General features: G+C 47.1%; 14 protein-coding genes across 14 annotated transcripts; 7 read left to right on the forward strand and 7 right to left on the reverse strand.

The window, feature by feature from the left end:
• Nucleotides 1–218: 218 nt before the first annotated feature.
• Nucleotides 219–1,213, forward strand: POJ06DRAFT_90282 (uncharacterized protein). The gene is made up of 3 exons (XM_056191735.1): nt 219–925; nt 984–1,026; nt 1,083–1,213. Exons 1-3 carry the CDS (start codon nt 485–487, stop codon nt 1,130–1,132), a joined length of 534 nt encoding a protein of 177 aa, XP_056044625.1. The 5' UTR covers nt 219–484; the 3' UTR covers nt 1,133–1,213.
• On the reverse strand, nt 1,159–2,902 carry POJ06DRAFT_90346 (thioredoxin-like protein). Its single transcript, XM_056191736.1, has 4 exons — nt 2,821–2,902; nt 2,420–2,638; nt 2,263–2,359; nt 1,159–2,201 (listed from the first exon to the last, which is right to left on the reverse strand). The coding sequence occupies exons 2-4, from the start codon at nt 2,549–2,551 to the stop codon at nt 1,294–1,296; spliced, it is 1,137 nt and encodes a 378-aa protein (XP_056044626.1). The 5' UTR covers nt 2,552–2,638; nt 2,821–2,902; the 3' UTR covers nt 1,159–1,293.
• A 170-nt stretch (nt 2,903–3,072) lies between these two features.
• Nucleotides 3,073–4,691, forward strand: POJ06DRAFT_195070 (uncharacterized protein; the record flags this gene model as incomplete). Its single annotated transcript, XM_056184980.1, has 2 exons — nt 3,073–4,548; nt 4,605–4,691. 2 exons carry the CDS (start codon nt 3,073–3,075, stop codon nt 4,689–4,691), a joined length of 1,563 nt encoding a protein of 520 aa, XP_056044627.1.
• Nucleotides 4,692–5,663: 972 nt separating this feature from the next.
• Nucleotides 5,664–6,388, reverse strand: POJ06DRAFT_90279 (uncharacterized protein). Its single transcript, XM_056191734.1, has one exon. It carries the CDS (start codon nt 6,218–6,220, stop codon nt 5,669–5,671), a length of 552 nt encoding a protein of 183 aa, XP_056044628.1. The 5' UTR covers nt 6,221–6,388; the 3' UTR covers nt 5,664–5,668.
• Nucleotides 6,389–6,700: 312 nt separating this feature from the next.
• On the forward strand, nt 6,701–8,671 carry POJ06DRAFT_267346 (clasp N terminal-domain-containing protein; the record flags this gene model as incomplete). Its single annotated transcript, XM_056189233.1, has 6 exons — nt 6,701–6,755; nt 6,813–6,877; nt 6,929–7,383; nt 7,437–7,980; nt 8,029–8,483; nt 8,536–8,671. The coding sequence occupies 6 exons, from the start codon at nt 6,701–6,703 to the stop codon at nt 8,669–8,671; spliced, it is 1,710 nt and encodes a 569-aa protein (XP_056044629.1).
• Nucleotides 8,672–9,002: 331 nt separating this feature from the next.
• On the reverse strand, nt 9,003–10,192 carry POJ06DRAFT_195457 (WD40-repeat-containing domain protein; the record flags this gene model as incomplete). Its single annotated transcript, XM_056184992.1, has 3 exons — nt 9,003–9,170; nt 9,229–10,028; nt 10,084–10,192. 3 exons carry the CDS (start codon nt 10,190–10,192, stop codon nt 9,003–9,005), a joined length of 1,077 nt encoding a protein of 358 aa, XP_056044630.1.
• Nucleotides 10,193–10,835: 643 nt separating this feature from the next.
• On the forward strand, nt 10,836–11,483 carry POJ06DRAFT_195864 (ribosomal biogenesis regulatory protein; the record flags this gene model as incomplete). Its single annotated transcript, XM_056185005.1, has 2 exons — nt 10,836–11,156; nt 11,223–11,483. The coding sequence occupies 2 exons, from the start codon at nt 10,836–10,838 to the stop codon at nt 11,481–11,483; spliced, it is 582 nt and encodes a 193-aa protein (XP_056044631.1).
• Nucleotides 11,484–11,915: 432 nt separating this feature from the next.
• On the reverse strand, nt 11,916–13,656 carry POJ06DRAFT_237331 (uncharacterized protein; the record flags this gene model as incomplete). The annotated part of the gene is made up of 6 exons (XM_056185944.1): nt 11,916–12,061; nt 12,107–12,223; nt 12,282–12,362; nt 12,417–12,511; nt 12,561–12,606; nt 12,654–13,656. The coding sequence occupies 6 exons, from the start codon at nt 13,654–13,656 to the stop codon at nt 11,916–11,918; spliced, it is 1,488 nt and encodes a 495-aa protein (XP_056044632.1).
• A 1,545-nt stretch (nt 13,657–15,201) lies between these two features.
• Nucleotides 15,202–16,086, forward strand: POJ06DRAFT_250689 (thioredoxin-like protein). The gene is made up of 4 exons (XM_056187318.1): nt 15,202–15,417; nt 15,476–15,531; nt 15,604–15,707; nt 15,763–16,086. The coding sequence occupies exons 1-4, from the start codon at nt 15,349–15,351 to the stop codon at nt 15,954–15,956; spliced, it is 423 nt and encodes a 140-aa protein (XP_056044633.1). The 5' UTR covers nt 15,202–15,348; the 3' UTR covers nt 15,957–16,086.
• On the reverse strand, nt 16,087–17,369 carry POJ06DRAFT_250695 (Dcp2, box A domain-containing protein). The gene is made up of 3 exons (XM_056187319.1): nt 17,012–17,369; nt 16,466–16,951; nt 16,087–16,415 (listed from the first exon to the last, which is right to left on the reverse strand). Exons 1-3 carry the CDS (start codon nt 17,123–17,125, stop codon nt 16,122–16,124), a joined length of 894 nt encoding a protein of 297 aa, XP_056044634.1. The 5' UTR covers nt 17,126–17,369; the 3' UTR covers nt 16,087–16,121.
• A 12-nt stretch (nt 17,370–17,381) lies between these two features.
• Nucleotides 17,382–18,518, forward strand: POJ06DRAFT_90466 (uncharacterized protein). Its single transcript, XM_056191737.1, has one exon. The coding sequence runs from the start codon at nt 17,476–17,478 to the stop codon at nt 18,352–18,354; it is 879 nt and encodes a 292-aa protein (XP_056044635.1). The 5' UTR covers nt 17,382–17,475; the 3' UTR covers nt 18,355–18,518.
• On the reverse strand, nt 18,519–21,175 carry POJ06DRAFT_90545 (uncharacterized protein). Its single transcript, XM_056191739.1, has 2 exons — nt 19,813–21,175; nt 18,519–19,757 (listed from the first exon to the last, which is right to left on the reverse strand). Exons 1-2 carry the CDS (start codon nt 20,826–20,828, stop codon nt 18,683–18,685), a joined length of 2,091 nt encoding a protein of 696 aa, XP_056044636.1. The 5' UTR covers nt 20,829–21,175; the 3' UTR covers nt 18,519–18,682.
• A 347-nt stretch (nt 21,176–21,522) lies between these two features.
• POJ06DRAFT_281059 (uncharacterized protein) lies at nt 21,523–23,615 on the reverse strand (the record flags this gene model as incomplete). Its single annotated transcript, XM_056189920.1, has 3 exons — nt 21,523–21,684; nt 21,769–22,642; nt 22,693–23,615. The coding sequence occupies 3 exons, from the start codon at nt 23,613–23,615 to the stop codon at nt 21,523–21,525; spliced, it is 1,959 nt and encodes a 652-aa protein (XP_056044637.1).
• Nucleotides 23,616–23,801: 186 nt separating this feature from the next.
• On the forward strand, nt 23,802–26,270 carry POJ06DRAFT_274933 (uncharacterized protein; the record flags this gene model as incomplete). The annotated part of the gene is made up of 3 exons (XM_056189632.1): nt 23,802–24,344; nt 25,786–26,121; nt 26,196–26,270. Exons 1-3 carry the CDS (start codon nt 24,159–24,161, stop codon nt 26,268–26,270), a joined length of 597 nt encoding a protein of 198 aa, XP_056044638.1. The 5' UTR covers nt 23,802–24,158.
• Nucleotides 26,271–26,658: the final 388 nt, after the last annotated feature.

The following is a 26,658-nucleotide window of genomic DNA, read 5'->3' on the forward strand; positions in this document are numbered from 1 at the left end:
GAATTTCTCATACGTTTGTTAGATGGAACTGTAGCATGTGTGTAGCGGGTTCTGTTATCTGTTAGTGTATGATTGTTTGCAAAAAATGTTGTCTCGTGGTTGCAAAGGTTTGGGCGTAAAATTGAATTATTAGAGCTATGTTGATTTTGATTTGTATTCTATAGATTTTGTTAGATGTTGGAAGGACACGAATGGACTGAAAACCCGCTGATGCTACACGATTACCGGAGTACCTCCTGGCATAGAGTTACAATCGCAACATTGTAGTTACAAGACGGTCTCGTCTAAGTACTTGTTAGTATACGAAAGTTGCCGACGAATTATCTTGCGGCCCTGACATCGCTATCAGTAAAGATAATACTCATCGACGGAACGGCCGTTGCGTTACATTGGAATGGAGAATTAAAACTCACATGGTTGCGGACGAGATCGTGAATTTCGGATCACACTCACATATAACCTATCCAGTTCACATATTGGACAGATGAATGACGACAAATTAAAGAATTTAGAAGACGACCCCAGAGCCGCAGCGGGCGGATCCAATCCGGAGGAATTATTATTACAACGTACAAGTCCTAGCAAGTCAAATCAGAGCGACGACGCATACGAGTACGCTACCGACGGATCCAACGAGTCAAACAGTGGTCCTGCAAACGAAACAACTGGGGATTCAGTCGATCGTGAATCGGTTATGTTATCTGATGCCACCAGAGATGAGTCCAAGCTGAATGACTCGTCAAGAGAGATGATTCAGTCCGAAAACGTCTCAGCTTCGCTTAGGTCCGAGCCGGCGCTGAAAACTCAAGGAGGCGCAGGAAGAGGAGGGAAACCGAGGTTCAAGAGCAGGGACCGTTCCATCCCAGTAGCGGTCATACAAACCGATGGGCTCCAAGTCGAGATACAAAGATTAATTGAGGAGCTGGTGAGTTTGGATACCGCCGTCGATAGGATGTGTGACGTCTCTAATTGTCTACTGTCAGAGCGGCAGATTTCAGAATGTAGCGATGGACATGACAGCTAAAAGTTAGTTTCACCAGCAGTGTTCTATAGTAAGTAGCAACTAACATTCATTTCAATAGTGGACGAAATGCTGCGGCGCATAGATGACCTTGAAAGGAAATTACATTAATTATCGTTGGTGAATGCATTAAGAGCATGTTGAGGTATTAGTACTATAGAGGCGATCATACTAGGAGTCGAAGACACCAGTTTTATTGACCTAGAATATAACATGCCATATCAAGCCCACAATTATGGACTCTTCTGCAATCAAATTGCCCGAGCTTAAATTTACAACTCATCTTTGTCCACCTGTTTCTCCTCAGTAGCAGCCGGTTGCGATAATTTTATGAGAATGTCCGACAATATATTCTTTCTGATCTGGAACTGGTCAAGCTTCTCCCTGACCATTGTGCCTTTTTGGATGATATTGTCAAGACGCTTGATCTCATTCTTCAGGTAGGATGAGCCTTTGGCAGCAACCTTCTGAACAACTTTGGCATAGTATTTTGAGAATGGAGCAATGGACTTACTAGCAACCTCGTTGGCATCCGCAATAATACTAGCAACAGACTCGTCCGATACACTCTTGAGCTTCGCAATCACTCCAGCGAAATCGGAGTCAAGACCGGCTTCACTATCTAAACCGCCATCGGCAGTTCTGTGTGTTCCGGCGTGGGCATTGATGTATTTCACAAAATCCTCGACGGATCTACCGGAATTATAATCCAATGGCTGCGTAGTTCCCTTCGGGAACAACTTAATCGTCGGGTAGCCAGTCACGCCATAGTCCTGAGCAGTGAATTGAGCACCGGGATCAGTTGTATCCATTTTTGCAATAACGATATCCTTCTCAGGCGCGTAGACCTGTGAAAGGGACTCATAGGCTGGCGCCATAGCCTTGCAGTGACCACACCAACTCGCAGTGAAGGCCACTAACACGTCCTTAGTCGGATCCAGAACGATGTGCTTGAAGTCGCTATCTTTCACCATCACCACCGTAGATGGTGGGGTCTTTGGCTTGCCAGGAGATTTGAGACCAGTTTTCTCGCTCACAAATTCCTGGAAAGCATCGAGGTGTCGACCCTTGTCGTATGGAATTGGATCACCTCCCTTCCCGTCGAAAAGCTTGATTGTTGGGAAACCCTTGATATCATACTTCTTTCCAACTTTTCGGTTCACGTCCGCATCAATTTTGGCTTGCGACTGTTCAGTATTGTGCTCGATTTTGACACGAGAACATGACAAAATTAGGCTTACCAATTTGAATCTTTTCTTTCCTTGACGCGTAGGAGTCCGCCAATTCTTCGTAGATAGGTGCCAAATTTTTACAGTGACCGCACCAGCTCGCATAGAACTAGGAAACATATACCTTAGCATGCGGGACTTGTGCTACTTCCAGATCAAGTTGACTTACCTCGACAAGAGATGGCTTACCGCTGTTGACAATCAACTGGTCAAAGTTCTTCTCGTTTAGTTCCAAAACATTGCTAGCAGAAACTGTGGCAATAGCCACAGATAAGAAAGCAAAGAAGCTAGTAAGACGCATCGTCTTGATATTGTAGTAACTGCTTTGGAAGTTACTGTGGTTGGGGACGGACTCAATGGAGTTGCTGGGACGTGTTAATAATAGTACCTTTCGTTATGTGAGCTGACGTCGCGTAATCAAATCCATCCAGCCTGTGCTGCGGTAAATATACCTTAGGGCAGCACCAGCTCGAATTTATCATCCAATTGGATTATTAATTGGCCTCGCGTCTTGTATTATTTCTACTGTTAAACCGCATACCGAGGATAATCGGACTATCCTCACCTCACCTAATGGGGTTCGCTCAGATCTATGGTTCTGCAGTCTATGTACATATGTTATAATGTACCTTGGGTTCGTAAACGCCAGATCGCCTGTTCCTCATCGTGCTCCTCTTGTCGCCGTAATGAGCTGACACGGAAACTGTTCTTTTGCGTAAGGGTTTTGTGTCATAGGCTCCGGTAACAATTACCTACGTGCGAGTAAGATAAAGAATGCCCATGGATATGAGGCAGTTATCAGCCCGATTGTTAGAGATATAAATGGCGTTGAACTGGCCCAGCCTGGCTTTGTCCGACGAATATGCCATCCGTTCACAAAGGGATTTGACACTTAATGTGTCGATCGACCAACTGGTGAACCCTGCGATCAATCTCAACACAGTTCTTCTGGAACCTCTAAATTATACTTCTAACACGTTGACCAATTTCGCCGCGATAATAAGAAGGGGAGCTTCTCGGGTATTTTTGGATCTGTACTGGAATAGTCGGACGAGTAATTGGCAATTGTGTCCCTTCATCGCAGAAGACAATAACTCGAGCAATACATCAACAGCAGTTAGCGGAACTTCGTCGGATGGCATTGACAGCGGTCCTTCCAGTAGTAGTGAGACGGTTATATTTTTGTACAATGGCAGGGCGTATACATGCAATACCACAATCACATTTTCGGTGTTCTTGTCGGACATTCTCAAAGAGCAATGGATCCATCACACTGACGACAATTTGAATGCACAAACGATCGTATTAACCATGAATCTACGGTCAGCAAAAAGTGCTGCGGTTCTCAATGTTGGTGACGAAGGGTCTGTCGGGACAACTGTCACGCAGCAGGCTACGACAAGCGTCTCATCTCTGCGATCAGACAGCGTAACCTCGACGGCTAGTCAAGCTACAGTAGCTGCCACTGATTTGGACAACTTGGCCTCTCAGATAGAAAACGTTTTGGGAGAATATGTATATACTCCAGTGATGCTTGAACTGGATCGATCCAAAAATCTGACGTGGAATGACACTGCTGTGTCAAGTCAAGGATGGCCCTTGTTGCAAAATGTATTGTTTAAGGACTTCTATCGCGTTCTATTCTCATTTGGTGATATCGACGTGCCTTCCTCGGAATACGATACAAGATTGGATTTTGATTATATTTTCAGTGCCGACGACATACCCCATTCTGGTAATGGAGCATTATTATATACTTCCAAATTTTCATCGGCAGAACTTGAAGCTATACCTTCATCAGTGTGCACGATCAGCGATGGAGACGATATCGCCATCACATCTAGTGGAGCAAGAGTTAATCCCTCGTGGCTAATTGCCTCAGATACGTCGGATAATCCGTTCTCCGCAGTGGCTATGCTCCAGTATATGAAATGCGGATTTAGTCCCGTTCTCAATGCAACATTAGGCTCTTCCAATGAAATCTTGCAATATCTTGTCAGTGCTTTAGAGTCTGGTAGATGGTCATGGAAGGCTGGACAGCCCACGGAAGAGCTCGAGCCAGTACCGACAGGTGGCGCAACTCCCATTACTGGTGGTTCTGGCGAGATGCGCCGGTGTGCTGCTCTAACAGAGGACCGATGGACAGTGGAGAATTGCTTCTCAAAGTATTTGGTCGCTTGCCGCGTGGCTAAGAGCCCCTATAACTGGACCCTATCTCAAAAGAAAGTTTCATACTACGATTCTATCAGCGTATGCACCGGAAATACGATCCTAAGCGTGCCCCGGACTGCTCTACAGGTATGTGCAGCTATTGATCATCGGTACAAAGGTGCAGAGCTGACGAGGAGTTGTAGAACACCATGTTGCAGACATTGCGGCAGTCAGTTGCCGGTTCTGATCCTGTCTGGATTGATATGAACTCTATAGAGCAACCGGTATGACACTCTGCGAAGGGCACTCTACTGGCAATATTAACACATTGTAGAACTGTTGGGTCTCTGGAGGGCCGGGCGCATCATGCACCTATGCTACGTCGAACCGGGAGTCGATTGAGGTTATTGTACCCACTGTTGCGGCAGTTGTTGTCGCCGTATTATTAGCATGTAGGTTGTACGTTGTTAAAAGTTCCTCCTGCGCAGAAGACTGAGTATTGGTAGTGACATTGTGCTCCAAACTGTTAGGATACAAACAGGTTAAAGCCCGAAGAAAACGACGGCGCATCGTGAAGAAGTTTGGGGAGATGGAATATGATGGAGTCCCGGTAAGCACGATTTACTTACTTGGTGACAGATAAGCTAATAGTGTTCTAGTCATGAATCCTGAGTTTATTTGGCACCGGGCAGGGCGGTTCTGGTCGGCTCGTCCAGAGCTTCAAAGAGTTATGTGTGATCCGCCCACACGTGCACTTTCGATAAGTTTCATGCGGAAACGATTAATTATTCAAGTTTGCGTCCTAGCGTTCTAATCGTCAAATTGCTAGTTGCTTGAATAGTAGTTGTAACATATGCAAGTCATGACCGACGATTTAGCTAGATAATGACGAATGTCTTGCGTTGTTAAGATTCGCTCGTGTGCTATGCGACAACACAAAGGAAGGAATTAAAGCTGCTCGCGATCTGTGTAGGTTTTCAGTCAAGCATTTCAATCCAGATTTTACTATATTAGGTAGTAGGTATTAAGTATTTTGTTGTCGGACAAGATCTACCATGGTATATGTATAGCTCCAGGCAAATCAATGTAACCAATATAAATTCGTGCAAAAGGCTGTTAGACATAGATCAATATAGCTTACTTGACGCCGGCCGCCGTCATAACGTTGGTCAAGTCTCCAACAACACTTATACAATCCTAATACCAACTCTAGATAGAACATTATCCTTCTTGTTCCTGCCGCCATCATTCAGGTAGCTACAAGAATTTATGCGCTGCCGCTCTTAACCAATTCAACTATTTCATCCAGACCATCTTTCTTAAGCGATTCCTCAAGATAGCTAAGCATTTCATCCGAAATATCCACGGGCACATCGCGGCTAGTGGTCTTCGATCCAGGAACGAAATCTTCGATGGGAGTGGGTAAGTAGGAAGCCATTCGAACATCATCTTCAGTGAGGGACGATTCATTAATATTAACCGTAACTCCGTCTTCCGGATCGGTATACTCCTGGACCTCAAACGCCTTTAAAATCTCCTCTGCCATCGTCGTGTAGTAGTCGCGTCGCTCATTGATGTATGCCATTCTTCTCTTGTATTCAGGAGAGTGAAAATCAGTGGGCGCAGTCGCCTTGTACAATGCTAATAAACCAAAGGTCGCGAGGGGCAAACCAACGACCCAGGGGTCTATGCCCTTGTAGTACTCGTCCGAAGTACCTGAAGAAGCATATCGTCTGGCAGTTGTCAATGAGCTGCGCGGTGCTCGAAACGAGCCATGAGCGATGAGGGAACGTCGAAGAGTTGTGCCAAATCGCTGCATCTTGACAATCTATCCGGCGGCAAATACAATCCTAAATTATAATTCTAAACGGACTGAACACGATTACTGCAAACGCGAAATCCAACCTTTGTGGCGTTATTGACGCTGTTGCTGTAGATGATCAAAATGTCGGAGCAAAGCGATCATGGAGCAGCCGCCCAATCAATTTTGTCCGGTAACGTGATTCATCATTGGCCTGGTCGACGCTGTGCCTTTGCGGGCAACTCCAATTCAGGGTTAGGCCTATTCTGAAGGAGGGTAGGTTCCGTGGTTGCCCGGGTAATGATGCACGTGCTTCATCATTTTTGTAAACAAACAGCCATCGCCGTTTTCTTGCGTCTCTGAAGATTATTTCGCACGATTGGTTTCTTCTTCTTTCGTAACACTTGGAGACGAGACCAACACAGTTTCCAGTAGCTCCAGCTTAATATTCGAGGTTTGGGTGAATTGGTATTGGATTATTGTTATCGACGCTCGGCAATGTCCTTCACCGATGCAGCATCGCTTCAGCGACAGCTCGCTCAGCGAGAGATAGGTACGTCAATTATGTATCTTGCATTTCAAGGACTTGCACCTGCTTACCCGATTTAAGACATTGACTCACTGGTCAATTTTTTGAGCTATCTGCGTCATGAATTTAAGCATCAGGCAGTTGAGGTTAGCCAGCTTAGTCTCAGTCCTGCTCGATGTGTTAACGGATTTATCTAGCCTAAAGCCATTGAGATCTACTTTTTCTGTCTCATTAAGGGATCATTTTACCAAAACGTCAAAGTTTCGCAGTATTCATTTGCTTGTCTGTGTCACCTTGTAAAAAGGATTTACTTTCAAGACCAGCCCAAGCTACGGCGATACGCTAATGACGTGGTCCCAGTCTTAATTGAAAAGCTTGCCGACAATAGCAAAGTTCACGATATTGCTCGGAAGGCTCTGACAGATTATTGGCGAGCGACTAGCCTTGACGTGGAACGCTGTCTACGAAAAGCCGGATTTTTGAACGACAGCGACAGCGTGAGAGAGCAGACACTTGCATTTTTGTGCTCATTACAGACCGCAGAGCCAAAATTTTCGCCGAGAACATTGCTATTTGATATCGTATCTACCTTACGCGACCCAGCGGAGTCTGTTCGAAATGCTTGCAAAGATTGCGTCGCTGATCTCTATAAGTGCGTGCCGAATTCGGTAGAGTACTACCGAATATCGCTGATATTTTCTGTAGGAATGCTACGGCGCAAGCTATGACTGAACTGAAGTCCGAAATGCAGAATCAGAACATACCCTCTCACTTGGTGTCGGAAGTACTGTCAACCCTGGGCATTCAGGGAATCTCAGATGAATCTGAAACCGGAGTCGTTTCATTGGCCACACCGGTGCCTGCATCCAATGTGGCCATTCCATCAATGAAACGGACACCACTGGCTGTACTTCCAGTTAAGGCTCAGGACGAGAACATAAAAGTCCCAGTAGTGCCTTTAGGTATGACCCAGGCAGTCTCCCCATCAGTTGAACTGTTTTTGAAGCAGTTACCTGCAACGTCAACAGAAAATTTGAAGCCGACGTTCGTCGCATCATCGAGAGATTTGGAACACCTAATGGAGGATCTCATACCAGCATTTGACGGTAAAGAGACGGAAGCTAACTGGGCTCAGCGCCAGAAAAATATTGTGGCCCTCAGGGAAATATTACGAGGAAATGCTTATGCAGATCATGCAATCACATTTATTACATGCCTAAGAAGTCTATCAGAGGGAATAACCAAGGCTGTATGTTGAATCTTTAACGATAAGTACCGAGTTAACTGAATGCTTTAGGTGAGTTCTCTTAGAACGACGCTGAGCGTACACGGATGCAAACTAATTATGGACCTGGCCACTATCACGAAAAATGGCATCGATCCATTTGTAGATGGATTTCTGCAGTCATTGGTGAAACTGTCTTCGTCTACGAAAAAAATGGCGGCCCAGAGCGCCAACGTCACTATCACGGTATTACTTGCGTACACATCATTTCAACCGCGAGTGGCTGGCATGGTATCCAGTGCCTGTCGAGACAAGAATGCACAGACAAGGCTATATGCGGCCGGATGGCTACAGCTTACCCTAATTGCTCATCAGGCACATAAGACGATTATGGAGAGCTTTAATTGTGCTGAACTATTTGAGACTTGCATCAAGAGCGGACTTGCAGATGCTAATCCAAACGTTCGGGAAGCTCTGAGGCCCACATATTGGGAGTTTCAAAGCATTTGGCCTCAGCGTGCCGCAACGTATGTATCGTTTGAGAAATAGTCGTAATCTGGTCACTAATATTCTTTAAAGAATAATGAAGAACTTGGATGCCATGGCTAAGAAAGCACTTCAAAAATCGAACCCAAGCGGAGAATCCACAACTCAGAAGGTTGAAGACGAAAGGCCCCCTTTACGGGGAATCGATCGCGTTGGTCCGAAGAGCTGACAATAATGCCAAGATTTTGTACGATTTTATTCGAGCAATTGGCATGGTAGCGGTATCCTTTTGTTGTAGTCTACCTAATGCATTGTGTTTGTTATACACAACGGACAACACACTGACTATTCCCCATGCCAATAATCTGCAATGCTGCGACGAAGTGAAACAATCGCGGCCAAAGCTTGACAAATGCTCTCGTAAATGTAGCATATAAACGCCTGCCCACAATGTCCTACCACACCGTCCTACCAACTCACCCACAAGTCGAAGTAATTGGTACGCGTCCAATTTCTCCGCAACTTATCATTTACGGCGTCCATATTTTGAGCTAAATCAGTCAGCAACTGCAACGTACCTTCGGCCGTTGGCCAAGGGCCGCACTTACTAAAGAGTCCCATGATCCTGTGCACAGGCTTATTCCGTCGTTGCTGAGTCCAAGACAGCTAACACGATTATCATGACCGCTAAGCGATGCAACCTTGTCGCCGCGCAATACGTCCCAGACCTGCACGAACAATCAATTAGTACGTCTCAGCAAGCTTTAGTGATATGTGACCACAAACCTTGCATTCAAAATCATCGTAGCCAGCGAACAACAGCCGACCAGACTGGGAAAATGCAACAGATGTAATTCCGCAATTAATAGATGGAAGTGTGTACTTGTTCAGCTCTCGATCTGCACGAATATCGAACAAACGGCAAGTGGAATCATCTGAACCTGTCCCGAAAGCGTTGCCATCAGGAAAGAATTGAACGGCGTTGATATCAGACAAGTGACCCGCAAACGTCTGCACAACTTTCCCAACGCGTATATCCCAAAGTTTTGCAAAACTATCACATGCGCCTGATACGAAGACATTTGCGTTTGTTGGATTTATTGAAAGAGACATAACATCGCCTAGATGGTCGGCAAACTCTTGAACTTTTGTGCCGGTGTCGATATCCCACAGCATGCATGTCATATCGCCAGATGATGTGAGAATCCTCCGATCGTTCAAAAAGCGGCAGCAGGATATGTACCCGGCATGGGCGGCCAATTCTCTATGGGCCCGAGTTGGACCGTCTCTAGACAGTAGCGAGTAGATTGAGCATATATTGTCTAAGCCACCACAAGCCACGTAATTTCCAGATGGCGCATACGCGCATGTCATGACCCATGAAGATCTCAGAGGAATGGCATGCACTTTGTTCGCAGTATATGCGTCCCATATTATCAGCTTTCCGTCTTGCGACGCGGACAATAGATGTCGCCGGTCGGTCGACCAGTGCATGGCGTAGATCTTAGCGAGATGGCCTTTTAGCGTTCGTCGAATCTTCATGTTTAACCGCGGCAAAGGCTCGATGTCGGCCGCCATCTTATGCACTAGATTCAAGTAGCATTAGCGTCCGATTCCGTCAGATCAGGATCGAGGGCATACTATCGGCGTCATCGAGCTCTTCTTTGCGTCGCTTGATCTTCTCCTTTAGAACCTCCGATTCCTGACGGAATGCCTGGATCTTGTCTTGAATATCTGCGGGTGCCGCCATTGTGGACTGCGGATTGCGATGGTGGTGGTGGAAAGGGGAGAGCGACCAAAGGCATCGATGACGATGGTCGCATACATGGAATGAGGCTCTCGCATTGCGGGCACGGGCGACCCAGTGAGTTGGGAACAAAATACGGGCGGGGTGCCGCCCGCTAAGAGCCCGCCAAACAACAACTTTTCAAGTTCTGCGGGTCGGACTATCGTTTGCACTGTTTTAATTATAGCAGAACCTCAGGTATATATATGCACATAAATTACTAGAACAAGCATCGTTGGCCAAGATGCCATTTCGACTGTCTTCCGCCGCCTGACGTCAAGCAAATTAGATTTGTGTCAGTGTGGAGCCACGATTTGGTCATGATCGCTCCAAAGTCACATAATATTTAGGTTCAATTTATTGTATCCCCCTGCAGAAGCTTATCGGGGCAGGAGAAATATTGACCCGAGGTTAACTCTCTGAGGGATTTAGGCATTTTGCAAATATGGCATAAACGTCATAGATTTTGGTTGCATTAGATTTATTCCTCCCAACTAGACGGTGTCGAAGAATATTTTCCAATAATCAAATCATTTGCGTCAATTTGTCAATTACAGATTCGAGCTCGGGATCGCTTGATATTCTTTAGAGTCCGAAATAATAAAATATGTCAGACTCCACAAGTACGCAGTCTGTAGGCAGCCGGCCCGTCACTGTCGAGCGCGCCGTACCAGTGACGTACGATCTCGGCAATCTCGCCGTCTTCGACACGAATATGATGGATCCTGAAATCATGAGCTCAGCAGATGAGGCAAAGAGGGAGGAATATTTGTGGTCACTAGCCAGGGATTCTGCTCAGATGCTTGTTAACCACGTTTTAGCTCTTCCGGTCGTGACAGGCGGTCGGACAGGGGGGGATGTGAAGCACAATGATGGGGTGTTTGTAAAGTTACCAGATCCCACTACTCAGCTCCCTCGAGAGAAGCCTGTATGTATATTCTGCACCTTTAGATGCAAGATTGACCAAGATTGGTGTTAACTGATTTATGTATAGGTGCCCGTTCCTAAACCTCTTACAAAGTGGGAGAAATTTGCCAAACAAAAAGGTATCACTCCAAAAGCTCGCAATTCTGGCAACCAGGTGTACGACGAAGCGAAGGGAGAATGGGTGAAGAAATGGGGTTACAAAGGCAAAAACCAGGAAGAACCCTGGCTTGTCGAGGTTGATGAGAATACAGAGAACGGAGGCGGGGAGAAATCACGAAAATCGGGATCGGGAAACAAAAGCAAGCGAGCGAAGAGATCGTCGAAGTAAACATGTATACATATATATAGCTGGGGTTTTGCATGATTTGGTGAGGAATTTAGTTCACATGTATACTACGGGTTGGGATTCCGGGCATTTGTCAAGGTTTGTATATGTCTTCGCTTGCATGCATTCGATATTGACCAAAGAATTTATTACAACTCAACTTATGATATGGTAGTCACCAGGAAATGAACGTAGACATACCGGCCGTAGTATTTCATTTACAAACTATGTTCATCAATATACACTTTCGTTACAGTCTAATCTACATATATCAATAATTCTTATCTCGAAACGACTTATAGGAGACGCTCGTTCCCCTTTGCGCCTGTAGGCTGCTCGATGCCTATTGGGAACCTAGTCTCATCAGTCACAGCAGCGTACTCATTGTTTACTATGGCTGACCGACCAACTGGTCCCATGCATAGATCAACGTCTTCAACCATCCACGAGAACAATTTGCTGTCCATGCGCATTGTCGGACACAGAATCAACATTAAATTCGAAAGTGTCATGCGATTCTTGCTGCATGCTGATGTGACGAGAGAAAAATGGGTGCAAAGCATACGGAGAAGGTGAAAATTCTGTATACCGTTAGAAGACGTCGCCTCAGATCCCAACACTGACACCTACATAGACAGGTAATGTTGCCATGTAATCTTGAATGGCGTCATAAGGGACCTCCTCTGCAATTTGAGTCAAAATAGAAAATAATTGAGGAGTAGGAGCTATTAGCTCTTCAGGTACTGTGTGCAAGAGTCAGCAATTGGTCGCTCGCAGGAGATTATGAAATACACAACATACAAGCTCGGATATACGCCTTCAATAGAGATGCAATAGTATGGACGTCATGAACGCCTGGTTGCAAGACCATCTCTTCGCCGTCTAGACTCGTAAATTAGTCTAGCTCAAATGCAACATTCAACGGTATCAGCTTACAAAATGCGAATTCTTTCTTTAGTTCTTCGATTCCTGAGACGCTGCCAGATATTCTGTACAGTCCCTCCTCCTGTAGGCCATAGTGGTTTAAGAACCTATCCCACCATTAGCGATTTCAATGGAGACTGAGACATCGCCACTTACTCGACGCATCTCGTAACGACGGCAGGAACCCAATACCTACCATCGTCTGCAATAGTTAGTAACATTCCACCTTCACTACGCTAGAATGCATACCTCTGCTAACATCGAGACGAGTCGCAATAACGGCATCCCTTAATGGCATCCCAAAAACATCGCATGACTTTGAAGTAGACGAAAAAAACAGCCTGCTTTGTCGGAAAAATCCCACAATGGTCTGAGGTCTGGTAATATGTCCATTGTTGCGTCGTGGTCGGGGCACAGGACGGAGACGGGGAATTTGCGATGTAACGGCCGTCGATAGAGTCTTTGGAGTAAATGTCGGTGACTCGGTGTCGGTTGCCTCGTCTTCGATGATAGTAGCCGGTATATTCTCGTGATGAGATCTTACAGGAGATGGGGAGCAGGGGGTTGATGATGCTGAGGTGATTGAAGTAGGGGGAGACGACTCGGACGATGCAGATGAGTCGGTAGAGGATAGAGAATCCTCGGTCGCAGAAGGGGAAGTGGATGGCGAAGATATGCACACTTTGCTGCTATTGAAAATGAACAGAGCACTTGTGCTCCGCGTCATCTGTTTCAAACTAAATGCCGTAGATGAATTATTCTTCCGCCCAGCCCGAGGAAGTTGTCCGAGATCAGACACTGGTTCCAAATTGGAAAGCAGAGAGTTGTCCTTGTTAGATTGATTCCATGGAAGATTCCGCCGTCGATCCAATGATGATCTCATGCGGCCAAGTATGTCTCGTCGTTGGTTTTTCGCTGGAGGTGAGCTGATTGAATGACTTCCCGGCGACTTGTCAGACAAAGAAGCAATTGTGGATGAAGATGATGATGGCGACATAACTGCCGTATTCACTGTCGATGACAGCTGACCATTCGCAACAGCATTAGAAGACAATGACATAGACGAGTTGGAAGGAGCAATAGAGGTGGTCGAAGAAACTGTACTGTTGCTATTTCGATTTAACGAGCCCCTTTTATTAAAACGCGATTTGCTGCGGACCTCACTTGTTTCTTCGGTGAGGCTTTCGATCGTCTTTTGGTCAATTATCATCGACTTTGGTCGCGCGAGGAGTGGATTTCGACGTCGCGACATGATTCTTGATGGCGGCACGCGTATATAGTCCTCGCCAATCACAGCTTAGGTAACAGAAAATGAAGGTGAAGTTCGACTCTGCGCATAGGGGGCCAATTCATAGACAGTATTGAAGATGAAGGGGAGACGAGACGACGTAAAAAGAAACGTCGCGGGGTCGGTCAATTAAAAGTACAGGCGATCTAGGGGGCCGAGTGTTCGGGTCGAGCTGAGCGCGATGGTGTTGGAATGTACCATCATTCAAGGGGGGCTATTCGACGCGTGTTATTGAGTTACTTTATCCAACGCGCGCAAATCGCGTCCTTGCATGGGAAGTGATCCTAATAATTATGCAAGGCACCGGCTAACTTTCAATCAAAGGTTCACGCTAGCCACAAGCGTTGCAAACGCATACTGCGGGTTCGGTACTTGTAGGCGCTGTATCAAATTGGACAAAACTGCATTTGACCACTTCGTTATCACTTCTCTGGTTTGTTTCCTGTCATTTAGCAAGGTTTCGACTATAATTGTCTCTACCTTCTTGTGCTGCTCACCACTTTTCTCAAGTTTTCCCTCGTCTTCACTAGTGTCTTCTAGGGTCATTTTCGATCATGTCATCCACTTCTGCATGGCCGATCTCCTTACAATCACAAATGTTTGTCTCCATGCATTCATCGAGTCCGGCATCAGTAACGCTCTGATTGATCTCAGATACCTCCAAATATCCGTGGCCGATCTACAACGTATATCTCACTGAGGCGGACGCCGAAACCTTTCACGAGGCTTTTAGCTGATGCAACACGGGGAGCTCGTATTGATGAACTGCAACGCCAGGACGCTGACCTGTATTAAACGTTATGATTTCTAATTGAAGATATTGCCACTTAAAGATATTCTACGTGTGAGACCAGACCCTCATCGGACGAATAGACCATAGTGGATAGGAGCGTTTGGTTCCTTGGATGTTCTCGTGCCTCATCTCGACCAAAAGAATTAGTACGGACATTTAACGCACCTTCCAACAGTACAATACCGTCGAGTTTAATGAAGAGGATTTCCATTACGTCCAATTAGCGGGAGTTGTTGTTTTGAACGGCATTTCTTACGCTCGTTCTTTGACTCAATTGCTCGTCCTTTACTTTTCCTGAATATTCTGAGTCTTTGAACTTTGAAACCGACGACTAAGACGATCACTGTAATACTTTCAAGAAATGCTAACTCCAGCAGTACGGTTAGTTCGATTAGCTGCGAATCTGATTCCCTACAAGTGACGGAAGCCAACCATACTACATATGTCAGCAGTCTTTTAGCACATATCGCACTTACGAAAGCTCCCATCGAAACTTAAAGAGCTTCATTGACTTGAAGCAGATACTATCTGGCTGTTTTCGTCCATGGATTCCGATGACCTAGTTTAGGATCCCTGCAGTCTGCTGGGATACAGGCCTTCTGCATCACTTAGTAACCACGCATACTTATACCGTAATACACAAATCATCGAACCTAGAGTGTGGTCGAGTGAATATGCTTGCGCTCAAAAGTCATAAAACCTGTCTACTTAGTAATGTGCATTCCTAAAATCCTGTGCCAACCTCCCAACCTTGGAACCTACCCTAACCTTGCCTAAGTCTGGCTTGCGGCGACGAATTTCCTCCGAATCTCGTCTGGCTCATACAAGCATTTTTATTGACCAACAAGGAGTTCTTCGTAATCATGCCAATTCAAGCTGTCAGGAGAGGAATATCAGTTGCGCGGAATGGTGTTGGAGCGTTTGTGCTACCGGTATGTATATTTCGCTGTGACTGAAATTTTCGATGCAATCTAATGCCAGCTGTTACAGTGCAAGAAATTGACCTTTAGATATTGCAATTGGGGGGGTAGTTCAGTTGGAATGAGGTACGAATTGTAGACATACGCTTGAACATTTGACATAGAGAAGATGACGGATGACTTACAAGCGCTGTCTAGGAAATATTTGCATGAAAACCTAGAAACGCTAAGGGCAGAGAACCCGGGAATTGAAATGGAGGTTGACGTGAAGAAGGGCCATCCGATTGTTACTGGTGATTATAGTATGTTTACGTTTTAACTGTTGCGGAGATAAGGATTATGCTAACATTGTGACAGTGAACGGCCGGCAGAAAGTCATTTGCGTGCGAAACATGAAGCCTTATGAGATAGTAAAAAAGGTCGAAATTCTGCGAGACGCGTCTGGTCAGAAATTGCGGAGAATGAAGCACCCGGTCTATTCGACAAACCAAAGTCCAAGGGGTATATGGAGTCCATTTCACGTCCTTGAGCAATACAGATATAAAGTCTAGTGGTTATGCGAACCGCGCCTGGTTTGAGACCACATCTACTTTACGAATTTTGTATATATTCTTGTTTGCTTTAGTTACTGTAAATTAATGGTCGCGGATAATTTTGAATGCATCTACATTGAATGTTTTACATGCAGCGTATCATCCACGCAATCACTTATCCCTTCATATCTGCGTCTTCCTTAGCAGCGATAATATAGACTGCGCCGGGTCCTCCTTTTGAGGGATGTCGTCTATTCGTTGTGTCACTGGCTCCGACATATGCTGCCGAATACCGTTCTTCTGAAGTATCTTCTTCGATTGGGTCGGTGCTGCAACTTTGTGATCATTTATCCACCTCCGAAGCAGTTTTATGAACGGAGCAACCATGTAAAACTTCTTTGGATTGATTCCATTCTCTGCAGTGGCGTCTGATTTACTGAAAGTTGGCAACGAGCTCAGCTTGAACCATTCAATTTTCTGGAACCCTCGTTAGCAACGTCGACAGCAAACACCGAAAGCTTACGCACACTGATCTCTTTCCTTGTTTGTGGCTGAAACACGGTATCCATAGGCACTCCAACGACAACATATAATCGCATTTGCTGTTCCCTCATTGTAAGCTCGATGTAGTCCTCTTTTTTTAGCAGAGCTGAGACATCGTAGCCGGTCTCTTCAATGACTTCGCGCACAGCGCAGTCCTCGTCTGATTCGCCCTGGTTAATTTTCCCCTTCGGAAATCCCCAGGTAGCAGACGTTTTCCACCCTTTCACTAATATACATTTATCCATCTTCTTATTCAAAATGATTACGCCGCGCACGGGCACTCTGGTCTTGTATTGCAGGAAGTCCGCAAACGCTTGATCTTGCACGTCGCTCCATTTCCGTAATAACGGGCAATGTGCAAATATCCGTGCTGTGAACTTCTTTTGCGAGAGTGATGGCAGTTGAGGATTCTCAGACCGTATGAAATCTTCGAAGAACCAGTGCGCTTCTTCGATTTGAAAGCAGACTCTCTTTACTCACAAACTTGATTAGTTCACGGCTGGCTGATGCAAACACTAATCCCATCTCACCTCTACGGAAGCTAATTCTTCTGGTGGGCAATTTATAATAAACCTGACGCACAAATCATCAAGGACCTCATCTAGAGATGCATGAGCAAAGTTGAATTGCGCTTGAATCGGCATTATGAATAGCTGCACATCGACTGCCGTGGCACTGTAATTCAAATTTGCTTGGAACTAATAGTTAGTCATCCTTAGAATAATCACATAGCCAAGAGAGAGAATTAAGAACTGATCGGTCGAGTTGTATGTTGTTGATACGCCAGGTCATCCAGGTCATGTGCAAAACTTAGAGTTTTGCATGTGCAGTTAGGCATTAATTGGCCACAATTCATGAATCGACGGCGAACTGAACTGATTGTTCAATCATGTGAATCACCCAAGCCCACCAGTTGGATTGGAAATTCATCGGTCTTATTCTCGCTTCACATCCATCAGCCTGATCAATAATTACAGTGATCTTTACTGAAGGTATGGAGACCACTTTAGAAAACTGCATATTCTGCATTTTTGGCGGAGCTACATTTGTCTGGGCAATCTATGTCTGCGCGTTCTGTTCTGATATTGAACTGTCCCTGCCACTGTCTACCTCGTCTCATACAACTTCACCAGTGCGCAATGCACCTCAACGTCTTGGTGGTACATTTTCTGCAAAAGGAGCAGTAGATAAGTCTTCGTTATACTGTAAAATTTCCAGAGATATTCAGTTGGTTCTGTCCCGGTTTACATTATCTGGCTCGACTGTGCTTAATCATTTCGCAGTACCATACGGAAGGCATAACCGGCGGCATGCATCGGTGGTTGCTGTTGGTGTCTATGGCGCAACAAAATCTCTGATACGTGATACTTTGCCAATGCTATGGAAGCCCGCCACGTCAAAAATCGGCGGTTCGAGTCTGCCAGTTCACTGCTCCAACGCACCGCCTTCGTTCAATCGATGGGTCGCTAGTCCTATTATTGCTGTCATGATCTTGGGCATACGGCTCCCATTTCGTTGTCTTAAGTTAGTATTCGTCAGAAGCGCGAAGAATTTCTGTGAATTCTTGGAAACGTTTGATGCGGAGTACACGATCATTCCTACTCACCAGTTGACGAAATATCCCGGCGCGATGCGGCAGTTCCGCAGACTGGACCGCCCTCGGACGGCTCAGAGCTCTGGAAACGCCACTCGTCCCACGTTTAAATATACAGCGCGATATCTTCCAGTCGAACCTTACCGCCGGGATAGCGGCCGCGAAGGGGTATGTGCTTCTGTGCAGTCCGGGTTCGCCGCAAATGCGCTCAAACAATCAGTATATTCATTGGCAGGAAAGAATGGGAACGAATTGAGCGAAGAGACCGTTGTCATGTGATGGAAGCTGATGCGGTGTTGGAGCAGACAAGAGGGAGGCTTTTTTTTTGTCGAAACTTTTTGCAATTGAGAAACGATTTGGACAATTTTGGTTCGCTGCTACAGCGGGATGCGTTGAAATCTGGGTTTCTTGGCAGGTTTTGAGATTAATTGGACTCTCATGCAACAATATTTGGCAGACTCCAGATGGAGATCATGAAATTAGCAGTGGTGTCATAACCATACTTTAGTCGTTCATGCATAAATTCATGTAGCTTCCCAAAACGCCAAATGTCAATCAACGCAACAAAAGCACAGACCAATTCAAAATTACTTGGCTGTATTCGACATCAGTCCTTACATATGTGTACGCATTCTAGCATGTCACGCGCCCGAACGTGCAAGACTCCAGAGTCCTCGTCGTTGATGCCTACGCTGATCATAATCATGTCGTCCAGCCAGCCGTGGTAGTATTTATTCACCAGAGGATTCTGCGGGTAAGACTGCGATTTGGGAAGACTATTCGTAGTCTTCAACTCGGCCGCCTTGCCTTCAGTCCCTCGCGACGTGCTAGAATGACTTGCCGCGCTAGAAGTGGTACTAGAGGCCGATGTCGTCAATGACGTGCCCAAAGACGATGCAGATAGTCTTGTGACAGTCACAGCGGAGGTACTGAGAGCCGTTGCTACTGATGTCGAAGCGGCACTTGTATCCAGGTCGTCGATTTCGACATCCATGTCGTCTGCCGGCGTCGCACGCTTTCGCAGCGTTTCCCTTTTCTCCTCCGTTGTGGTCTGTCCCTGCTCCTCATTTGCATTCTCTACATTAAGTGTCCTTGACATTTCCTCTGCTATCTTTCTCTCCCTTTCCTCGACTTCATCGAAAAACCAATGACCGCCGTGTACCGTCTCATTCCAGTCCTCATGCTGCCGGTAATGCTCGTGATCCCACGCCATGCTGACAGTATATAGCATGACGTTCTCGTCCGTTCCTGCGTACATCAAATTGCCGGTCCGTCCAATGATATCAAACGGTGCAGTAGCATTCATGATGACCGCATACCGTCTATAAAATAATTCTAATCTATTCATATACTTCATGTGCATCAGCTCGATAATAACAGTATTGTGGATTGTTGGAATACAAGGGAAGTCGCACAGCGTGACCCGCAACGAATTCGTGGCTTGATGAATATTATTCGCCTGTCCCTTACGGCCCAATCTGCGCTTGAGTGAGGTCACACATTTCTGATCGCCCGGTGTTGCAATGTTGATTTGTTTGTCGTGTGGTAAGGCGACAGCGGAAATTGATCGGTCCTCGGTCTCGTGCTGGACGTACTCAATGCCGGATTCGTCCCACATTAGGAACCAGTTCTTCTCTATCTCGTTGTAGTCGGGGCGAGGGAGCTCTGTAAGCTTCTTGAATCTACGCGACCCGTTAGCGATCCTGACAGTGAGCGAGAGCTAATAATGGAGCCTACCTAATCGGAACGCCGTAAAGTTTCATCTTTGTACTCAGTCCCGGAATTACAATGCGTAGGTCAATAACGAACTGGTTCATACAATTGGACAATCCGTTTGTCCCGACCACCATCAAAGGCTCACCAAGCGGTGAGAACAGGATCCGGGGATCCGCATGGCCCTGCTTGAGGCCCAAGTACTTGTGTGTTCTGCACAAACCTGCCTTCGTAATCCATTCGTCCAGCTTTAGTCTTTTAGGCGTTCCTACGCACGCGAGTATCTTGCGGCCTATAACCGGCGTCTCGGCCCAATCCATTTCGCACCAGACAATTTCATGATGAAACAGCACATTCCTGGGAGACTGACGTGCGAAGCCGATGTATGGATGCCTGTAATCTTTCGGAAACGGTAAGATATTGGGGTTATATCGTGGAGCTTGCGGATTTCGACCAAAATCCATGCGGGCCACAGTGCCCTCGTCCACCACGGCCGAGACTAGGAAATTGGCACTGGACTGTTTGTATCGCGAGTTCGAGCAGTACCGGAGCAAGCTGAGTGGTGTGGGATGTGCAGCGAGCTGGCGCGTCATTTCGAGCTCTGCTTCAAATTTCGGACGCTCTGCGTTCCTGAGATCTGCAATCTTGTCCGATTCCGTCTTGCTGCTGTCGTTCCCGTCAGGTTGGGCTTGAGGCTTGTCCGTGTTAGTGGTGGTTGGAGTTGCACTGGCCGAGTGGTCAGTCAGCCTGTCAGAAAATATCGCTATCGAGTCCCTGTCGAAATTGCGCCAGTACTGGCCGATAGCAAAAATCAAGGCGAAGACGACGCAGACGAGTAACACCGAGCGCATGGTTCGCTTGAGCCGGCGTCGGATCTTGAGCGATGTAAACCAGCTATACCACCGACGGTCGCTCGATTGAGACGGTGGGTGAGAGCCGGGATTCATCATGCCTTGGCGGAAGTAGCTGTTCGAAACTCCTGACGACAAAGACAATGGGGAAACCGAGGATGGCGAGTTCAGTTGTGAGTGACCGTCCATTTGGAAGCAGTAGGACTCAGCAACAGGACAAGATCGAGGTGCGCCGACCGACGGACAGACCGGGAGAGACAGAGGTACGGCAAAGGGAAGCAGCTAATCGAGATTAAGACAACACGGTGCGAGAGTTCAACAAAATAAACGGGCTGCAGCCGCCGTGCTGCCCCCTTGGCGTTCTCGAGCAACCCTCCCATAAGCTCAAGCGTGCGGCTCTCGCTGACGAACCAGGAGCGGATACACTTGCTAGAGAGAGCTACTATGCCTACTTCTTTGTCCAGGCTTTTGGTTGATGAATAAAGATGGTAAAGCTCCATCCGCGGATCTGCCCACGACGAAAAGCGCGCCTCTCTTGTCTCATGCCACATGAGCCGCAGATCTAATTGTGGACTTCGTTACATTAAATTTTATGCACCCAGCGGCAGGAACGATTTCGTCCGCTTGGCAGTAATGCTTGTCATTCATCAGCAGCAGCCATTCGCGGATGTCATTGGTGTACAACACTAAAAGCCAAATGCTCTTTGTGATCTGCAGTGAGGTTCATTCAATTCAATATGCATATGTTCGTACATGTAACGCAGATCATAAAGTCCCAAACGCCATGAAAAACTCTAGAAGTATGCAAAAACGACACCCTTTCATTCCATCCTGTAACGCTTTAAGACCACGTTACTGGCTTCACTGGCGACATATCAAGTAACTACTCGCACGTATGTATGCATTCTAGTAAATCACGTGCCCGAACATGCAACACCCCAGCGTCCATGTCGTTGATGCCTATGTTGATCATTATCGTGTCATCTAGCCACCCATGGTAATACTTATTAACTAATGGATTCTGGGGATGATCCGTCTTTCTGGGCTGAGAAGTAGAAGCCTTGCTGTCTATACGTTGTGGCTGCTGAGTACTTGATAACTCGCCTGGAAGAGGAGACGCAGGCGGTACCGAGGACGCTGAAGCCGTTGCTGTCGGTATCTCAGCAGAAGTCGTCAGCACCGTAGTCGTTATACTACTCGAACCGGAGAGTACCGAGGCAGAGGGAGCTCCATCGCCGTCCTTGCCATCAGCCGGTTTTGCTCGTTTGAGGAGCCTGCTGCTTGAGTCCACTGTGAGGTATCTCTTCACCTTCTTCGCTCCATCCTTCGAATTTTGTGAAATCAACCCTTCCGTGGTCTTCTCTTCCTTTTCTTTGCTCGCCGACACAGTGCTCCCGTCCTTGACTGGCGGCTTCCGCAGAGCTGCCTGTCGTTCTTTTTCTGCCTCCATTTCCTCTAAATACTGATGACCTCCGTGCACGTCCTCATCCCATTCCTCATGACCCCGGTAATGCTCGTGGTCCCACGTCATACTAACAGAGTACAACATTGTCCGCTCGTCCGTGCCCGCATACATGAGATTGCCGGTCCGCCCAATGACATCAAACGGCGCAGTTACATTCATGATAATCACGTATCGCCTGTAAAAAAGCTCATACACATTCTTGTACTTCATATGCATCAGCTCGATAATAACGGTGTTATGGATGGTTGGGATACAGGGAAAGTCGCACAATGTTACCCGCAGCGAGTTCGTAGCTTGGTGAATGTCATTGGCTTGGGTCTTGCGGTCTTTCATCGGCCGTTTTAGCGCAGACAAACACTTCTGGATGCCCGGCGTAGCGATATTGACTTGTTTGTTCTGCGGCGCGTTGAGCAAAGACACGGAACGATGCTCGGTCTCGTGCTGGACGTATCCGATGTCGGCTTCGTCCCACATCAAGAACCAGTTCTTTTCAACCTCGTTATATTCAGGCCGAGGGAGTTCGGTGAGCGTCTTATATCTGGAATTCGTTAGGGCGTGCGACTCATACGGAATCTGGACAGGGCATACCGAATAGGGACGTGATGAAGTCCCATCTTCCAGTTCAAACCTGGAACGACAACTCGCAAGTCGATCGCAAACTGTCCCATGCAATTCGACTTTCCATTATTTCCTACGACCATCAACGGCTCGCCGCGGGGAGAAAACAGCACTCGCGGATCCGAATGACCAGCCTTCAACGACAAGTACGGAAGCGACTTGCACGACCCGGGCTTGCTAACCCACTCAGGCAACTTCAATTTCTGAGCAGGCTGTGCGCAAACGAGTACCTTTCGGCCAATTGCTGGCGTTTCCCCCCAATCCATCTCGCACCACACGATCTCGTGATGATAAAGAACACCTTTGGGCGACTGTCGCGCGAAGCCAATATAAGGGTGTTTGTAATCTTTGGGGAAGGGCAGTATATTCGGATTGTATCGAGGCGCCTTGCGGGGATGCCAGCCAAAGTCCATTCGCGTTATCGTGCCTTCGTCTGCCACGGTTGAAACCAGGTAATTCGCGCTTGACAGCTTGTGTCGCGGGTTCGAGCAATATCGGAGCAAATCGAGCGGAGTAGGATGAGCAGCAAGCTTTTTGGTCATGTCGAATTGTGCCTGGAATTTAGCCCGCTCTGCTTTTATGCGCATCTTCTCAGCATTGCTTTCAGGAGAAGCTACCACCGCAGTCGTTTTGCGTTCGCTCGTTGTCAACTTTTGAATGGTCGTCGAGGAAGTGCCAGCGAGATCGCCGCTGCTGCCTAAAAGTGGCAGGACTGAAGGATCTATACTGACGATGTGCAGGCGGACGCTAAGCAAGAACAGCGCTGTAAAGATCATAACGCCAAGTATCGACCATCGGAACCACTTCTTCATATGACGACGAGTCTTGAACGACAAAAGTACATTCCACATCCGATGAAGAGACTCCGCAAATTGAGCCCTCGAGTACGGCATAATTGGCGACGCGGCCTGACGAAAGTAGTCGTTTAGTAACGATTGTGAAGACAATGGAGAAATGGAGTCTAGTGATCTCCTCGGTAGAGCGCGGTCATCCATCTCACACCAGCGGCAGATGAGGAAGCCTGCCGAAAAACGACCGGCGAGACAACACATGCACGGCGGGCAGGTGGAATAATATTAGAACGTAGAAATAGTTTGCGGCAACTGGCAGCAGCAGGAGCAGCAGCAGCAGCAGCAGCAGCAGCCGCACGCCAGTGAGCAAGGCGGGGCTGACTCTTGCGTGCACATCGAATCTTCATGTGTGTTAACGACGGCGGTTTCGAAGTTGGTGCACAGATGAACCAGCTATGAGGAAAAGTAAATAGCCTCGCACGAGGAGCCGCATAATCCATGGCACACATAGCCGCACGTAAACCTTTTACGGATAAGTTCTTGGATTATAACAGTGGATTTACTTCGTCCGTAAAATAGACGAGAATGGTTTATTTCTTTCCTTAGTGTGCAGTCAAGATCTCGCGGCGGCTCGAACTGGTTCTGATGCGAGATGCAGCAAGCAGAGTCGCCACAATGTCTCATACGGCACCACCATTCTGCGCCGAGTTACCAGTTGCGACAAGTACTCTGGGCGGAACTGGCATCCAGCAAGCAACACGAGGCCACCCGTCTCAGTATGATTATCTGGCCGTCACGTTAGGAGAAGGACTTAATCACTGCGGTGCCTCGGTTAGCCCTGTTGGGCAAAGGAGAATATGTTGGGCACACGTGTAAGTCAGAATATGCACCACAGTCTAGTGCAGTTGTCAGTGCCGCGCAATCAAGGCTAACTGGATTAGTCGACAAAATTCGAGCGAAGCCGGAGTTAAATATAGGATGACATCGCGTTTGTTACAGTAATGGCGGACCAGAATTAACTTTCCAGTCTACATGGTCATGTGGCGTCTGTCGCAAATCTAGCTGATATTTCTGGCTACAACGTGCGATGCACCGAATATCCCGCGAGATGTTCACTCCCCGTTCCTGACCGGCTCTTGGCAGGGCGTCGTTGCGAGTTCCTCAGTAGTTCTGCAGTTAAGACCGTGCAAACGCGAACATAGAAAAGCTTACCTGATTTAGTTGCATCGGACGAAGTTGGTATCGACCCTAGTTGGGCGGATGGTCGGATCCCGCCATGCCGGATGCCGCACTTAGCGTATCTAATGCAACGTGCTGCCCCACGCTAAGCTGCAAACTTAGCTAAAGTAATTTGGTATTCATACCACTAGGACGTCGCTTATGAGTCCACGCGCTGGTCCAATAATAACTGTTTCATAAGCAATTCGATGTGCACCAATCTAGTTAAAGTAAAGACCAATCCAATTTGCAAAAACACTAAACCAGGCTTGACCTAACCGGACCACTTTGTAAGTTGCGGAATTACCTTGTCGGCCGCCGCTTTGCCCGCCGCTTTGCCCGGAGAAAATATTGGGCGATAATCATTAGCCCCAGTGAAGCTAAAGTTCTATTTCGTGATTGTCAGGCGGCTTAAATTGCGGCAGGTGCCGCCCGCATTAGCGATTATCATCGCCCACAGGTTTTCAGTCAGGCCACCACCGTGATGCGACTGCGTCTGATTGGGGACTAGGGTTTCTGATGCAGCCATCCTGAGCAACTAGAAGCAAGGGTTTGGTATCCGTTTGGCACCAACCGGCTATAAACTGTAACTATAGGGTGAACCCTGCTCCCTCCCATGGAGATGAACCCTTCGGATAGGTGTTGTTTTAATCCTGCGGGGATTGATAACAGGACCGTAGGGCGGAACCCTCTGCTCGTGGGCCAAAATCTCATAAATAATAATAATAATAGCGCTAGATCATAAAAATATCGCTGTCGCTATCCATTTGAGGGGTGCGGAATGGTTGAAAGTACGTTGTAGACGTGAGGAAAATAAAGGTTGCAAGCGGTGTGGAAGTGGGTCGAAAGTAGGTTGTAGAGGTAGGCAACATTAAGAGTAGAAAATAAAATAACTTAGACCTTCTTATTTTTTTTGATTTTTTTTGTATGGGCAATTATTTTCTACGTAATATTCGTAAATTTTCTCGACAAGTACCATATGAAATCACGCCTGCCTCTCAACTGAGATCTTTCTTGTCCGCAACTTCAGTTCGATTAAAGACAAGACCTCCAGGGCGGCGATGTTGTGCGGGTTTTCCAAGGCGTGTCCTTATTCGATTATTCCGTTCCAGAAGGACGAAGCCGATTCGAACCTCGTCACAACCCGGTCACCGCTTGGAGCGTCTCGTTCCTGGTCGTCGTGATCGTCGAGGCCGGCCGTGTTCTCGCGTTCGAAGGCTACCTGATTGGCAAGTTCGAGGCAAACATCAACAACGCAAACATCGACACGGCCCAGCGCCGGGACTCCAACACGGTCGCCATCCCGACCTATCTGGCCCTGTTTATTTTCGGAGAAGTATATCGGCTCGTGCTTTCCTGGGATGCGCTGCAGTTGAAGAATACGATCCAGGTATGTGACGTGATTTGATTTCGAACTCGCGCCGCCTGCTGAACGCGTTCTCTCTCGATGTACGCCGTGATCAGTACGAGCAAATCAAGCAGGCCGCGTCGCTGCTGTTGGCCATATCAGTAGCGCCGAAAGCAAACCACGAGTCCTAAAGGGACCAGAAGGTAGTATCTAAGCCAGGTTTCAGTCATGACGAGATCGAGTTTCCGTCGATTCTGGGAGGCAAGCATGTCCTCTTGGCTACCGAATCGTTCGGGCCAGTGAATGGAGTGAGCCGAACGACAGCAAGCCTGGTATAGCGCATTCTGTTCAGGTAACGGTTGTTGCACCAGAATACAAAGGTCAGACGTCGAGGACTGACAAGCCGGATGACTGCGCGGTTCGACTGAGAGGTTACCCGCTGCCATACGATACGAGTTTGCTGTGAGCCTGGGAACGAACTCCCTGGTCACTCAATTACATCTGTCAGCGTAATGTAATCTACATCCTATTTTTAATCGTACAACGGAACAAGCGTATATCGTGATCCCATAATTTTAT

The sequence above is a fragment of the Lipomyces tetrasporus genome (genome assembly GCF_029532465.1).
Source record: "Lipomyces tetrasporus strain NRRL Y-64009 chromosome Unknown POJ06scaffold_4, whole genome shotgun sequence".
NCBI lineage: Eukaryota > Fungi > Ascomycota > Lipomycetes > Lipomycetales > Lipomycetaceae > Lipomyces > Lipomyces tetrasporus.